The sequence below is a fragment of the Frieseomelitta varia genome, unplaced genomic scaffold (assembly GCF_011392965.1).
Source record: "Frieseomelitta varia isolate USP_RPSP 00005682 unplaced genomic scaffold, Fvar_1.2 scaffold_564, whole genome shotgun sequence".
NCBI classification, from domain to species: Eukaryota; Metazoa; Arthropoda; class Insecta; order Hymenoptera; family Apidae; genus Frieseomelitta; species Frieseomelitta varia.
This window is the reverse complement of record NW_025110328.1, coordinates 457,770-473,649: the sequence shown is the minus strand read 5'-3', so window position 1 is coordinate 473,649 and position 15,880 is coordinate 457,770. Positions and strand designations below refer to the sequence as shown.

The 15,880-nt window shown below is 29.0% G+C and overlaps 3 protein-coding genes across 9 annotated transcripts in view; 2 read left to right on the top strand and 1 right to left on the bottom strand.

Moving 5' to 3' along the window:
• Positions 1 to 573: 573 nt before the first annotated feature.
• On the top strand, positions 574 to 4,035 carry LOC122533983 (histone-lysine N-methyltransferase E(z)). Of its 3 annotated transcripts, none has more exons than XM_043664220.1 (12): positions 574 to 786; positions 852 to 1,165; positions 1,235 to 1,471; positions 1,543 to 1,759; positions 1,934 to 1,954; positions 2,190 to 2,290; positions 2,360 to 2,537; positions 2,632 to 3,006; positions 3,104 to 3,394; positions 3,472 to 3,654; positions 3,744 to 3,909; positions 3,975 to 4,035. In XM_043664220.1, exons 1-12 carry the CDS (start codon positions 651 to 653, stop codon positions 4,033 to 4,035), a joined length of 2,280 nt encoding a protein of 759 aa, XP_043520155.1. In that variant the 5' UTR covers positions 574 to 650. The 3 variants fall into 3 exon arrangements, with proteins under 3 accessions (XP_043520155.1, XP_043520154.1, XP_043520156.1); XM_043664219.1 differs by having other exon boundaries at positions 1,931 to 1,954; XM_043664221.1 differs by lacking the exon at positions 1,934 to 1,954.
• The window catches only part of LOC122533984 (chitooligosaccharidolytic beta-N-acetylglucosaminidase), a 48,068-nt gene continuing 34,016 nt past the window's right edge, over positions 1,829 to 15,880 (bottom strand). Inside the window, exon 7 of one of the 2 annotated variants that reach the window (XM_043664224.1) lies at positions 1,829 to 2,076. In XM_043664224.1, the coding sequence (XP_043520159.1) occupies positions 2,065 to 2,076 (12 nt within the window). In that variant the 3' untranslated portion in view covers positions 1,829 to 2,064. Of the gene's footprint in view, positions 2,077 to 9,381; positions 9,550 to 15,880 lie in introns of those variants that run through there. The other variant, XM_043664225.1, reaches the window with a different exon arrangement.
• Positions 4,756 to 15,880, top strand: part of LOC122533982 (adenylate cyclase type 2) — a 32,063-nt gene continuing 20,938 nt past the window's right edge. Inside the window, exons 1-13 of one of the 4 annotated variants that reach the window (XM_043664215.1) lie at positions 4,756 to 5,027; positions 5,979 to 6,145; positions 7,591 to 7,920; positions 8,048 to 8,242; positions 8,318 to 8,424; positions 8,504 to 8,615; positions 8,770 to 8,897; positions 8,971 to 9,129; positions 9,387 to 9,519; positions 9,862 to 9,932; positions 10,289 to 10,394; positions 10,556 to 10,620; positions 10,729 to 10,899. In XM_043664215.1, the coding sequence (XP_043520150.1) occupies positions 5,015 to 5,027; positions 5,979 to 6,145; positions 7,591 to 7,920; positions 8,048 to 8,242; positions 8,318 to 8,424; positions 8,504 to 8,615; positions 8,770 to 8,897; positions 8,971 to 9,129; positions 9,387 to 9,519; positions 9,862 to 9,932; positions 10,289 to 10,394; positions 10,556 to 10,620; positions 10,729 to 10,899 (1,757 nt within the window). In that variant the 5' untranslated portion in view covers positions 4,756 to 5,014. Of the gene's footprint in view, positions 5,028 to 5,584; positions 5,750 to 5,978; positions 6,146 to 7,590; positions 7,921 to 8,047; positions 8,243 to 8,317; positions 8,425 to 8,503; positions 8,616 to 8,769; positions 8,898 to 8,970; positions 9,130 to 9,386; positions 9,520 to 9,861; positions 9,933 to 10,288; positions 10,395 to 10,555; positions 10,621 to 10,728; positions 10,900 to 15,880 lie in introns of those variants that run through there. The other 3 variants (XM_043664214.1, XM_043664217.1, XM_043664216.1) reach the window with 3 other exon arrangements.

Genomic DNA, 15,880 nt, shown 5'->3' with positions numbered 1-15,880 from the left:
TTTCGTCCCGACCCGACCCGACCCGAGTCACGCTCAATCCGACCCGAGCTCGGGTACCCGACATTTTCGGATACTCGCACGCCCTTAGTCATAAGATGATACAAGTAATAAATTATTAAATCAAATTCTCTATCCTTCTTTCTAACAAAATATATAGAAAGTTTATAATTATTTTTTATTAACTTATGTGTATTTAGAATTTATGGTCATAGATATTAGAATCTAGTTTAATATCATAGCTTTTTGACATCATTATAGCTGTTTTTTATTATAGAGGGAAAAAGGGAGATAATAAAGTATATTATCATTTTGCACGGGACGGAAAAATTCTTAGAAGTAATCCTGGTAATTTTTTTATCTAAGCATTTTCTAACTGTACTTACAACATTTGACAATATTTTTGGTAACAATTTTAATTTACGTAATAAACTTTAAAATATGGAGCATATACATATATCATTTAATGATTTAATATATATCAACCTTGAACCTTCTATACATGGATTTGAATTTGAATTTGAAATTGGCGCTGCAAATCGTCATCACTACTGTCATAACATCTGTTGTCAAATAAAGATGGCTTCCATAATAAAGGAAATCTAAGTATTAATACGTTGTTCTGTAATATCTAAAATTAAATTTTTGTTGTAATGTCCAAAGCAAAGGTGTCCGCAGAATGGAAGAAACGGGTAAAATCAGAATACATGCGTTTGAGACAAATGAAACGTTACAAACGAGCAGATGAAGTAAAAATAGCTTGGAATCAAAACCGTAAGGTTATGTCTGGTTGGTATACTTTTTTTTCTTTCAATATTATTGTAACGAAGTTTTTAATTCTTTTTACTTCTCAGATCTTTTAATAGCTGAACAAAAACGGTGGACAGATGGAAAAGCAATGTGGCTTGCAATGCAAGATATACCACCACATGTATCTTGTATGAAAAAAGCAGAGGTGACCAGTTCTGACAATGATGTGCAAACATGTCCTGTTAAGATTATTAATGCAGTTACTCCTATACCAACCATGTATACATGGGCTCCAATACAGCAGAATTTCATGGTTGAAGATGAAACTGTATTACATAATATACCTTATATGGGAGATGAAATCTTAGATCAAGATGGAACATTTATTGAAGAATTAATAAAAAATTACGATGGAAAAGTATGTATTATACCTTGTTATAATAAAATGATGATTTATTAGAAATTAATATTAGTCTATTGATTGTAGGTACATGGAGACAGAGAATCAGGTTTTATGGATGATTCAATTTTTGTAGATTTAGTTAATGCCTTAGTGCAATATGAAAAAGAAGATAAGGATAGAGAACAAACAAAGAAAGGAAAAGAAAAGGAAGATGATAAAGATAGAAAGGATATTGTCATTAAAGCAGAAATTAAAACTGAAAAATTATTAGAGGAAATTAAAACTGAAAAAAATCCATTTCCATCTATGCATATATTTAATGCAAGTATCATATGAAAAAACATTTTATCTTATTACTTGTAATTGATTAAATTATTATTTTAATTTTTTAGGCAATATCTAGTATGTTTCCTGACAAAGGTAGACCAGAAGAATTAAGAGAAAAATATATAGAATTAACAGAGAGATCAGATCCAAATATTCTACCTCCAGAATGTACACCAAATATCGATGGAGTGAATGCAAAAAGTGTACCCAGAGAGCAAACAATGCATTCCTTTCATACTCTATTCTGTAGAAGATGCTTCAAATACGACTGTTTCCTTCATCGTGAGTATAAGAATAAAATATACAAGTTTGACTCTTCTTAAATTGGTTATATTCTTTAATTACAAAGATTAGTACTGAGATACAACCTAGTGGCCATACACCATGCTGTATCCCTGTCTTAAATTGATCATCTGTCAATTACGATTATTTATGATTCCTGATTTATTGTAGCAGCCAGGGGAGCGTCGCCGTCAGGTAAAGAATAACACTGCATACAAACGATCGTATTTGAACGAACGCTTCTTTTTCGTTTTATTTTCATTTCTTTTTTCTTTTTCTTTTTTCTTTCTCATTCGGAAATGCCATCAAGGGTACATCTGCAATCATATTTCGTTGGTCGTTGACGCTGTGAACACATACTAAATTCTACATCGTCCGTGATGCTTTCTTTTGAAAATAGCTTGACATTAAATTTACATCTTATTTATAGGTCTTCAAGTCTGTCATCCAGGACCGAATTTGCAAAAACGAAAGGGACCTGACTTAAAACCTTTTTCTGAACCATGCGGAACAGAATGTTACATGCATTTGGTAAAAGCAAGAATAATGGTAACAATAACGATAAAAACAGTCATATCAAATGCAAATTTTGTTTTATAGGAAGGAATGAAAGAGAAACTCGCTGCACAAGCAGCAGATATAAAAGATGAGGAAAGCGATGAGAAACGTAGTGGACCCAGAAAGGTACGGAAACAAGCAAGTGTAGATTCTGGAAATGAAGCAAGTAGTGAAGATAGCAATGACAGCAATAAGTATAGTCAAGGAGATGGTTGTCAAGGTAATAGGGGATTATTCATTTTTTTCCAAATAAGCTGTGTAGATTGTATTATCAATAAAAAATATAATAGATTCATATATTGTTATCATATTAGATTTTAAACAGAACGTTAATAAAGAAACAAAATCTGAAGAATTAATGGAAGATCAAGCTCAACCGGAAAATCAAGCGCCGTTTACCCTTCTCGGCCTGGATAAACGAATAAAGACAGAAAGTGAATCTTCATGGACAGGTTCAGAACAAAGTTTGTTTCGAGCTCTTCATAAAGCTTTTCCTGGTAATCCATGTGCATTAGCGCAAATAATGCTAACTAAAACATGTCAGGAAGTATATCAATTTGCACAGAAGGAAGCATCAGATATTCCAGCAGTCGAAAATTTGAAAGATTTCACGCCACCGCGAAAGAAAAAAAAGAAACATCGTCTTTGGTCAATGCATTGTAGAAAAATACAGCTAAAAAAAGATTCTGGTGAATATTCGAAAATGAATAATATTAAATTTTTTTAAATATAATTTACCTATTAAATTATCTATTAATTTTTTCTTTTTCTTTTTTTATTTTCAAGGTGCCAATCATGTTCATAATTTCGCACCATGCGATCATCCAGGAAGACAATGCGATAACTCATGCCCATGCATACAAGCTCAGAATTTCTGTGAGAAGTTTTGTCAATGTAGCAGCGAATGTCAAAATCGTTTCCCAGGATGTAGATGTAAAGCTCAATGTAACACAAAACAGTGTCCTTGTTATCTAGCTGTAAGGGAATGTGACCCAGATCTGTGTCAAACATGCGGCGCAGATCAGTTTCATATTACTAAAATATCTTGCAAAAACGTTAGCGTTCAACGCGGTCTTCGTATGTATATAATACCTTTTTATATTTTTTAAATCATAAGATTAATTTTAGCTTTATGAATGCTAATGTAATTTCAGACAAACATCTTTTAATGGCACCATCTGATGTAGCTGGCTGGGGAATATTTCTTAAGGAATCTGCGGGAAAGAATGAATTTATATCAGAATATTGTGGTGAAATTATAAGTCAAGATGAAGCTGACAGACGAGGCAAAGTATATGATAAATATATGTGTAGTTTCCTCTTTAATCTTAATAATGGTAAGAAAAATTAATAAGATATATTGCAGCTTTTTATCAATAGTTGAAGAATAATTATTTTCTATTAATTTTGTTCCTTTAACTTTTAGACTTTGTTGTGGATGCTACTCGAAAAGGAAATAAAATAAGATTCGCCAATCATTCAATAAATCCTAATTGCTATGCGAAAGTAATGATGGTAAATGGTGATCATAGAATAGGTATTTTTGCAAAAAGGGCTATTCAACCTGGCGAGGAATTATTTTTTGATTACAGGTAAAATTGCTAATATTACTTGTACACACATTTTTTTCACATTATTTACATGTTTCTTCTTTTAGATACGGACCAACGGAACAATTAAAATTCGTGGGTATAGAACGTGAAATGGAATTTTTATAATGTAAAATAAAATTCAACGGTAGTATATACAGAGTGAAGAGAGAAAAAAGAAAAAATTATAGATAAACTTACTACTAAATGCAAAAAAAATACAAAGAATGTTAAAGTTTATTTAATCCATGTTACATTTTTGTTACAAAACAAAGGAAATAATAATAATAAAAAAAAGAGAAAATACAACTATAAACTTCTATCATTAAGATTACAAAATATCTTTATTTCTTCTTAATTAATTATATATTTACAATATGAAATATTCACAATATTATAATTATTTATCGTTTAATTTAATTTTATATTTGACTGAATTAAAAATGACTATATTAAATATTGCTTTGTAAAAAAACGATTAAAGAATTATAATACAATTATAATATCAATACACAATAGAGACTAGGAAATATATATGTAATTATGTTTTAGTAGAAAATGCACCAGAAACAATGGCGTCAATCCAAAAAAAGTATAAAATAATTTTACAATAACGTTGTTTAATAAATAGATTTCCCAATAGTGAGCTTCATATTTATAAAGTTGTATTCGCTATGAATAATTTTTACACACATCCGTCCGATATTATTTTAATCTTAATTAATTCTTATATACTACAATAAAATGTTCTACTTTCTAGAATGAATTATAATCGATTTATTAGTTAAATATGAAAACATTTATGTCAATCAAGTTGATTTATCATTTTTGTTTCTATCTTTCTTTCTCTCTTCGTCTTCTTCCTACTCCCCACTATCGCGGTAAGAGATCCAAAAGAGTAACGTGTTAAAATGCATACTTAGAATATTTTTGCTTTGTGACTCATATATATTTTAAACCTGTGCGATTAATTAAAATAATATACAAAAAAAGTTCTATGTGATTATTGATCAGAAACAGAAAGAAGCGGGAAATATTAAATACGAAAAATTTCAAGCAGTCGAGAGAATTATAACGCGTGACAGGAACTGAATATTTTACCAGTGTTATGTCAGAAGAAGGTAATAATCTACGCTTATGCGATATTATATTCTTAAATAAGAGCAAACACAAGTAAAAAAAGAATAGACATATATATAAACTGTATTAGAAATGAAAGTATCAATGGAACAATTAATGATGTCCATTTTATCAATCTATATATATTCATAAAATCAAAGTGTGAGAAATTGAGAAAAAGAAACCAAATTGTAAATTATAAATCGACACATATAGAAGTTTATTGATTAAAATTCATCAGTTCGTAACGAACAGTAATAAAGAAATATTATGTTCAAAAAATTTATAGATATAATTTAAAATATATATATTTTATTCAAATTGTATTTGAATTATATATTTAATAATAATTATTAGTAATCTATACTATTTTTTTAGTATATAATTAAAGAGATCAAAAAAAGAGAATAAAATTTTGCCACATGTTTATTTCTTACATAAGTGCATTGCGCTGAAATTACGCACGCCTAAAGGAAAAAGTCAAATTTCTAACTATATATATACATATTATGGAGATCAAAAATAACTCGTACTGGCAATGAGCCAACTCTTAAAAGTAGAAGTACCTTGAGAGAACCATGAATTCGTTAGTTACTTTATACTTTCTGTTTTTCTTATCTTTTGAGAAATTTTTAGATATTAGATCGACTTAAATTATTTTAAATGGAAGTGAAAAGATGATTGAAGTGTATTACGATGAATCTTATACCGCTTAGCAAAATAAGTATGTATGTTTTATATGCATATCTACTTTTGCTTATATATATATACGTATGTATTTATCTGAATACATACTTACATGTATAGAATACTTACATGTAACAAAGTGTAGTACTTTTTTCAATTATCGAGATAATGCTAAATATTGAAAAAGATTCTTGAATCATTTAATTTTCGTAATTTTTTTATCTCGGAATAGGAGTTAATGTATGCAATATATGTATATATTATAGAAAAATCACAGAAACATGTGGCAAGAGAAGTCGGCATTGAGGAATTGAAACAACTAAGAAACAAATATGAAGGAAAATTGACAGCCTCCCTCTATGCTGGAGCCCTTCTTATCGCTGTTATTGCCTTAATATCCGTGCTAGGAATTCTCTGTATTGCTAACTATCAGGTAAATTTAATAAATTTCAATTAAATTTCAAAATTTAATTCATTACTCGATTAAATATTATTTTTAACACTTATTAATTTTTATAATAATAATAATAATATCTATATTGTGTAAATATATTATGTAAATATGTACATAAAATTCACGAAAAAAAAACAAATCACACTTTTTAATACATATATGTTTATATACAAGGTGAATTTAATAATTGAACTAGACTATAACTGTGTTATTATCTATCGAAAATAGAAAAAAAAATAAAGGAAACTTTTGCATTATTGAACAAGCTCTGTTATCATATAACTTTTTTTATAGAAGTACACTCATGCAATTTTAAATAGGATTGCACGATTTTTTTCTATGAATTAATTCTTGTGCTGTTCTAATTAAAAATATATTAGAATACAATGTGGAAAAATTAATATTTCTTGAAATACTTCAAATTTTAGTGTAACATTTGTATGACACGCATTTTCTGTGATATTTCATAACATAAATATATGTACATAAGCCAGTAATAGTTCAATAACATTAAAAAATATTAGTGTGAATTTTTTCAGATTAAATAATCGGAATAGAATGATCATTGAATTTTACTTTGTGTACCCTATAACAATATCGAAAAAAATACAAATTGCCATTTAAAAAATGTTAAATGATTTTGGAATGTTATAAACTAAAATTTAAAAAAAATTACCAAATTAAAACAATTATTAATTATATTAATAACATTTTTGCATTATTAATTAAACATATTAATTTTTAATTAATAATGCAAAAATAAAAATATTAAAACCAAGACAAGAAAGGAATGGAAATTATTAAAATATTTATTTCTTTAACCTATCCATTATATTCTATTGATAACACTTGACTTATTGAAGTATTTATATTTTTTAATGTTTATATTATTATAACATTCCTTAAAATACTCAGTTGTCGATTATAAAATAACATTCATATTATAATTGCTATTGAAGAAATTCATACTTCTTTAATATTAAAATAATTTTGCAAAAATAGTATAGAATAATAAAATATTTTGTAAATTAAATTTTCAACCTGATCAATATTACACGAATATAATATCAATATAAGAATAAGAATAAATCGTTAGAAATTGATTTTAATCTATGAAGTGATGGAATATAAATGTAATTTTTATTGTTAGTATAAAAAATGTATTATTATTATTATTCTTTGCATCATTATTGTTAGCATAAGAGAAAAAAGAAAAAGGAAAAACGGAAGAGACAAACGGAAAGAAAGAAAAAACTAAATATACGTATGTATGTATGTACCTAATTAGGTTTCGTTGTGTGCTTATTTTCTAAATATAATCGTAAATGTATTATATTATATTATATATTCACTAATATTCAGATCCTAAATAAAAAGAGAAAGTACAAAATTATTCTTATCTTATTCTTTTTGTTTTGTTACAGGATTTAACTCGAGTGGTTGTTCCTATATCGACTTTCACAATATTATTACTCTCTTCATTGGGTTTACTATTAGTGACCCAACTGCCATGCACGTTAATATCCGCTAAAGCTAGACTTCTTTTAGGCTTCATCGCGTCTATTACTTTAGGTGCTGGAATTCTAATCGTTCGTGCTTCGGTACCTCTGTTTGTCGCAGTTCACACAATGATCGCAGTGTTACCAAGAGATAGTCGACAAACACCAACAATTCTTGCAACTATGTTAATTTTTGTTCATTTAGGCATACGATTTGTGTTTCTCGAACAATCAAGTTACTATCAAATAAGTCAGGTATTCCAATGTTTAAATTATATCTTCTATTCTCTTGGCTATTTTACTACTATTTAATTATCGTTTATACGTTTGTCTTTACATTTAAGACTACTTATTTATCCATTTTTCTTACCATTTGATTTAGATATGCAGCGAGATCATTTTTCTATTTGCTGCAATTTTGTCGGGTTCGTATTATAGCATACTAACTGCAAAAGCGCATAATAGGACGTTCTCTAAAACAAAAACAGTTATCGAATCCAGAATAAAGCTAGAATGTGAAAGAGAACAACAAGAACAATTATTGTTGAGCGTCATTCCTGCTTATATCGCAGCTGAGGTAAGCTTTGGATTTTTCTCTCATGATAATTATCTATTCAAATGTATTAAACATTGTTAAATAAAATTGAGACAGGTGAAAAGAAGTATTATGTTGAAAATGGCGAATGCGTGTCAAGAAGTTAGTAAACATAAACAAACTAGATTTTATGAAATGTACGTGCAGCGACATAACAATGTTAGGTAAACTAAAAAAAATAGAGCAAACTGTTACTGCCTTAATCAATTATAATAGATATAAAAATGATAATATTTCTCTTAGTATCCTGTATGCGGACATTGTTAATTTTACACCGCTTTCGGAACAATTGTCAGCTTCAGATCTAGTAAAAATATTGAATGAACTATTCGGAAGATTCGATCAAATTGCTCAGGTAACATTATGATAATTTTTCACTGAATCTCTTATTATCTTGCATTATCAAAATATATCTACTGTATTAAAATATCATGATTTTAACTTTAAGTTCATATGTTATAAGTTTATATGTTAAGTTGATACATAAATTCACATGTGGATAATTTTAGGATAATCAATGCATGAGAATTAAGATCCTGGGTGATTGTTACTACTGCGTTTCAGGATTACCCATTTCTCGACCAAATCATGCGTACAATTGTGTGACTATGGGATTACAAATGATTGATGCTATTAAGTAAGAAGAAAAAGATAAACTGATCTTTTCCCGAAATAGTAAAATAATAAAAATTAGTCATTTCTTTCTTTAGATTTGTTCGTAAAGCAACGGGATTTAATGTGGATATGCGAATAGGAATACACACCGGAAATGTGCTATGCGGTGTACTTGGTTTAAGAAAATGGCAATTCGACGTTTGGAGTGACGATGTTACACTGGCAAATCATATGGAAAGTGGTGGTTTACCGGGGTAATTTATTATATATACATATTATTATTATAACAATTCAATTCTTATATTCTTATATATAGAGTGCGTTTAGACCGAAAAATGAACGAATATTCGTCCGTTGCTTCGACTAAATTTGTATTTGTATTCATAATTTATATTGTATTCATTAAACAAGTATTGGTGTAATAAATGAACAACACGAATTTGTCGGAGTGAGTATTGGTTTGAACGCACGATTATAATAACAAATTTTTAATAACTTTTTTTTTCTCAAGGAGAGTACATATAACTAAAGCTACCCTGCTTCAACTTGGAAATCATTTTGAAGTGGAACCTGGAAATGGAGGATCACGAGAAAATTATCTTGCCCAACACAATATAGAAACTTTCTTAATAGTGCCTCCAAAGGTGAGATTAAATCCTCTTTTTCTGTCATTTCTATAAAAATTAGAATTTTCTATTGATATTCATAACACAAAAATTAGAAATTCTTTGTTGATATTTATAATATGAAAATTAATGCTTCGTATGTGATATTTTTTAAATATTAACATCAAATTATATTGTATACATATAAATTTTGAAGTAAAGCAGAAATAATTATTCGATTACAATTGATTACAGTCGAGTATTCAATTATAATTTAATTGATTGATCAATTTCATTTTAATGACAATATTTTGAATATATTCGAGATCAAATTGATTAAAGTCTAATGAGTAATGATTTTTTTCGCATTACATATGTTAGAAATCCAACCAAGAAAATCGCGCGGATGATAACAGTGAGCGCGAATACGGTGCTGCTTCCATACCGTCCAGGTGAACACGTTTAATTTCGATACTTTGCATTAACATATGTACATATAAAAACTGTCTACAATACTATCTTTTTGCATTTAAATTTGACTTTAAATTAGTTATTATTCACTAATTCGAATCATCATACACTGTCAATAGATTGTAAATGTTATGAAATAAAATAGTGTTTAACATGCTCTTCTTCCTTATATCTTCGTATTAATCGTTATTAAGTAATATTTAACGGAATACATGAAATAAAGAAAAAGTCATATTATGTTATGTTACCTTTTGGTATCTTGCTAACTGTTATTCGAAGAAAAAAACATGAGTAGGAAAAATAATTTAAAATAATTTTTATCTCTACTTCTGAACAGATCAAGACCAAGCAGTAAAATGACAAAATATGTTGAAAGTTGGGGCGCTGATAAACCTTTTGCCAACATCGCAGAAGCCACACTTGCCAAGAATATCGGCCTAACGGTAAGCTAATAAAAAATTTTGTTGTTAATTAGTTAATAAAAAAAGAAAAATTAGTCCTTTATTATATTAATACAATAAGATATAATTAAAGCAGAATATTATATTAAATGAATTAATGTCAAAATGAATATAATGTATGTATGTCTTTTTCTGTCTTATAGAGCATCGCCATGATTGAATCGAATATTTTAGTAAATAATAATTTTAATTGTTTCGTTGATATAAGGTGAGTTTACCTAATTTTTTGTCTTTAATAAATCTTCTATTATTCATACATACATGTATATATACCGATTTAATCATTGTATATACTCACAAGTGCTCCTTATAACAGACAATGGTGTCAAGGCAATGAAGGTATGTCATCCTTCACTTATCGATTTTATGATCAAAATCAAGAACTTCAATATCGGCAACAGATTGATGAACAATATCCATGGTATCTGTTCGCTTCAACTATTATTTATAGTATGATCTTTGCTATTCAAGTTATGTATTTACCAAGGTAAGCATTCACTGGTTGATTAATTTATTGTACGATTTTGATGATATTAGCAAAAGAATCCACTAATTCAAAAGTTCAAAAAATGCGTATTGTGTTTGACTATCGCTTCCTTTGGTTTGTTTAGGCTATATGTTGAAATATGTTCCGTTATTGGAAATATTTATTTTTCTGAACATCACGTATTGTTAGAAAATGCGAAAATTATATATAAATGGTACAAGTATCTTCTTTTGAAAAAAGCTTAAAAACCGCCTTTGCTGTATTAGGTAGCGTCGCATCGTCACTGTAGTAATTGTCGTGTCGTCGTCATTAGCTGTCAAATAACCAATAACGTAACAACGATACCGTTTTCTGTAAAGACTCCCACAGACATGGAACATGCGGCGACGCATGCATCGATTTTTAAGTTTCATGATACATGTTATAATGTATATAGCTCGGCATCGGAGAATCGGTATTAGAAACAACCAATGTAGGAATGAGCATTAGTTGAATAAAGAAAGTCCGTTTCGAATTTCGCTATCCTCGTCGCTACGACTGTCGGAACGCACTACGGGCCGGTTGAGAATTTTCGCGACATTTTTGAATAACTTTTGACTTACAAAAGATATCGCAATGAAATTCGTCATAAATATTTATAACAAATATTCAGTGATGTACAATGTGATATATTTCATGTTTTTTTAATCGCTGTTTCATTAATTTTATAAACAAATTTATTAAACAAATTCGACAAATTATTTGTTTCATAGTCCATACTATATTTTTGAACTAATTTAATTTTGAACAATCGTATGTAGATAAAACTTTTAATTTTGAAATTATGAGCAAAATCGAATAATATTGAATATACATAAATTATGCTTATAATTTAAATTTATAAAGCAAATGGAAAGTAAATAAAAAGTAATAAAATTAAAATCAATATGTTTAGTATATATAGTTATTCTATTAAACATAACAGTTTATTTTATATTAAACACTTTAAGAGAATAAAGTGTTAAAACTTACGTTTTATAATTATTATTCTTCTCTTATTATAATATTCTTTTTTATAATATATAATTTATATAGATATAAACTTTTCGACATCTAATTTTTTGTCTTTTATTTGTTATCTAATAAAATGGAGTCTATTAATAATTAATAAATAAATAAATTTTTTGTTTTAATATAGAATTTTTATAATTAATGTAAAATGTAAAATTAAAAAATTAATTTAAATAATTGAATTAAATGTTATTATAATATAAAATAATAAATAATATATTATATAATTGATATTATAAGAACTAAATTTTAAAATTTTTTTTATTTTTTTGTGGAATTTAGTGTCACATCGACTACGAGATCATTAGCGACGACGGTGATTTTAGATGTATGGATAGGAGTTTGTGTCTTTGAGGGATTTTAAAACTTTTTGGATGTCGTTTTGCAAGATCAGGTTAATGTTTGAGTTTATTCCATGTCTCTGTCTTTGGACTTCTGTATTATGACATTTATACAGAATGTAGGCGACCGTTAACGGATGATTGTTGCAATGAGTTGCAGGTGGGTGGTGTAGTTTTTTTAACTATGTGTTCATGTGTCAGCTTAGTATGTCCAGTTCTTAGGCGAGTGAGAATAATTTCTTCTTTTCTATTGCTATTTTTTGGTGTTTGTTGATGGAAGTCTCGGATACATTTATGCAGATGAATGTTTTTAACTGCGATCCAGGTATTGTTCCATTCGATTTTTATTACTCTTTTACAGTGAATTATTTAGTCTTCACAGGGGATTGGAATGTGATTGAGTTTGTTAGTAGATGAAGGTTTCTTTCGCTGCTGCATCGGCCTTTTCGTTTCCTTCTATCCCTTGATAAGCTGGAATCCAGATGACAATCGCTTTGGTGTTAGATTGGTTGTGATATAATTCTTGTATGGTAATTGTTAGATGGTTTCCCTCGTCATACGTTTTCGTTAAGGATTTTGTAACGCTCATAGAGTCGGCGTAGATGGCGACCTAGGCTTAATTGTTTGAGTGCAGATTTTTAAAGAAGAATTCAAGAATGGCATAAGTTTCAGCTGTAGAAATAGATGATAATGAGAGAAAGTTTTGTGTTATTTTGGCTTTATCTGTAATGATGGCGTATTCAGCTCCAGAGTCCGTTTTCGACCCGTCAGTGTAAATCTTACTGTGGTGAACATAGCTGTCGTTTAATTCTAGAAATTGGGCCCTGTGTCAGTTAGACTGAGAATTTTTTGGGGGAATTCGACAAGACTGGTGTTTATTAGTATATTTTGAAGGTAATAGTCTGGAGGATTTTGGTAAATCTAATATGAAAAGGGAAGGGAAATTTGGGCTTATTGCTGTAAAATGCTTTGTATCTATTGGAGAAGATATTACTGTAAGTAGGGTTATTTGGAGTGGATGAGATTTTGCGTATTTAAGAATTAGAAACTTCTAGTTTTAAGGACCACTTTTGACTTTGAATAGTAAACTATTTATAGGGCAAGTTCGATGTGCTCCTGTGGCTAATCTTAAAGCTGTATAGGGGATGATTTTATCATTTTTTTGATGTAGTTTTTGGCTGAATTATAAACAGTAGTGCCATAATCTAGTTTGGATCGAATTAACGTATGTTTCTAAAAGAGTGTCTTTGTCGACTTCTCAGTTGTTATTGGAAAGGATTTTTATGTTACGTCTTTTTATGTAGGAATCTTTTAAGGATTTTAGATATAGCAGGATAGCTTTCGTCAAAAATAAGGCCTAATATTTCAATATCACACAGATGTAGTTTAGTTGGGAATTGGAATTTGTTTTTTCTAGTGAAAAGGATGCCTTGGGTTTTTTGAGAAAAAAAATGTAAGCTATTTGTTTTTGACTAGTCCTATAGAGTGTTGATGGTTGTTTGCAAGTGTTCGTTTATGGAGTGTTTTTTTCCCACTACATATGATTGTAATGTCGTCCACAAATAACTGAGTCTTTATTGGTGTCTTTAAGTTGAAGGTGATGTCGTTAATTTTTATTAGAAATAGTGTGGTGCTCATTACTGATCCTTGTGGAACTCCGTTTTGGATTGTAACGAGATGTGAGAGAACTCCATTTACTCTGACTTGAATGTATTTATTTGATAGGAAATTGGTTATAAAATATAGCATATTACCATTCAGTTTTAACTCGAGGAGAGAACTTGCAATTTTGAATCTCCAAATTGTATCAAAAACTTTTTCAATGTCAGTGCATACAGCGGTTAAGTATTCTCCATTGGAAGATGTCACAGATGTTAGATTCCACGTTCGTTAGAATATCAATGGTAGAACAATGGTGTCAGAAACCGTATTGGTTTAGAAGTTTCTTTAATTTGAGGTACCATCGAAGCCTTCGATTTAAGATTTCTTTCAATAGTTTACACATGGTGTTAGTTCATGCATTTGAGCGATAATTATTTGGGTTTTGTTTGCTTTTGTTTGGCTTAGGAATTAGAATTACTATTGCTTTCTGCCAATTTTCAGGAAAAACTTTGTAGATCTATATACAGTTGAAGATCTTTAACAAGTAGTTTATTTCGGCTTCCAGGAGCATTTTTAGTAGCAAGTTTGGGATATTATCTGGTTCAGAAGTTTTTTGTTGATATAAGGATGGAGTTTATTTTCTTAAATGTTAATGGTGAGTTTAGCAATAGGTTGCTATCATTGTCGATCTGATCTTGGTGTATATGGTTGTTGTTTGTGGGGTATGGTAGGCTGTTGTTTTTGTTATTTGAGTTTTCTTGGAATTTTTTGGCTAGAGTGTTAGCAATATCATGAGCTTAAGTTACAACCTTGCCATCATCGGTTTCTAGGAATTGAATTGGTAGAAGATTGGGATCCATTTACCCGTTTGATTTTTTCTGATACTTCAGATGTTGGAATTTTATTTTTATGTGGAAATTTATCGATAATATATAATAATATATACTTTATCAATAATATATAATAATATATAATTTATCGATAATATATAATAATATATAATTTATCGATAATATATAATAATATATAATTTATATAATAATATATAATAATATATAATTTATCGATAATATATAATTTCTCCATGATATTTTTTTATTTTCTTTAATTGTTCTTCGAAAATTGGCGTGTTTTTTTTTAATTCGGTTTTAGGTTTTCGTTAATGGGATGTTTTTTTGCTCTATTGAATGCATGATGACTCTCTTGTGTAATGGATAAAGGGCGAAGAATTTGAGGCGTGAGATATTTCCTTCTCAAAAGTCTTTATTCGACTGTCGGAGTGTCGTTCGATCAGCCATCCCCCTTCTCAGGCACAAATTTCTTCTCGAAACATAAACAATCAGTTCCTATGGCGATCGTCTCAATGATCGCCTACACTTGCAATTTTGCATTCTTCGCTCCAGTACATTCTGATTTTTTGCAGCCTCCAAAGGCTTTGTCTGTTGATATTATGGTTTGTTGAAACTCGTTTATGATTTTATTAATCAGAGCTGGATCAAATTCAGGGTTTGTTTCTTTTTCTGTAAGTTGAAGCGTTATATTTTCTTGATATACTGGCCAGTTTTCTTATATTCCATTTTGATCGATAATATTATTTAAGCTGAGGTGATATTGTCTACATAGGCGATTTTTATGGGAAAGTGGGATTTTTTCGGTAGGATATGTCCTCAAAGGTCATTAAGAAGGTGGATGGGATTTTTTCAATGTCATCGAGATCTAGTATATATACTTGCCTTCTAAAGCTGAGAATGTGAGCCTATTCTGGGTCAATCATATCTGCTTTCAGAGTTGTTATTTTAGAACATAACTTGACGTTATTCCTTTTGAAGATATTTTCAAATTCAGAGTTTGGTATGAAACGTTGGATAGATGTATTTTATTGCTTTGAAACCAATTAGTTTTCCTATTGTGTGTCTCGGAGGCTTATATCGTTTATTGCGTGGATGATGATGGCTTGATCTTTTGTAGGTAATAAGTCGAATTTCGCA

What these genes read in the sequence shown, in the direction of transcription:
- LOC122533983 (XM_043664219.1), top strand. Translation starts at nt 651, where the DNA reads ATGTCCAAAGCAAAGGTGTCCGCAGAATGGAAGAAACGGGTAAAATCA. An exon ending in AAACCGTAAGGTTATGTCTG is followed by an intron (nt 787 to 851) that starts GTTGGTATACTT and finishes TTTACTTCTCAG; the next exon opens with ATCTTTTAATAGCTGAACAA. An exon ending in TAGCGTTCAACGCGGTCTTC is followed by an intron (nt 3,395 to 3,471) that starts GTATGTATATAA and finishes ATGTAATTTCAG; the next exon opens with ACAAACATCTTTTAATGGCA.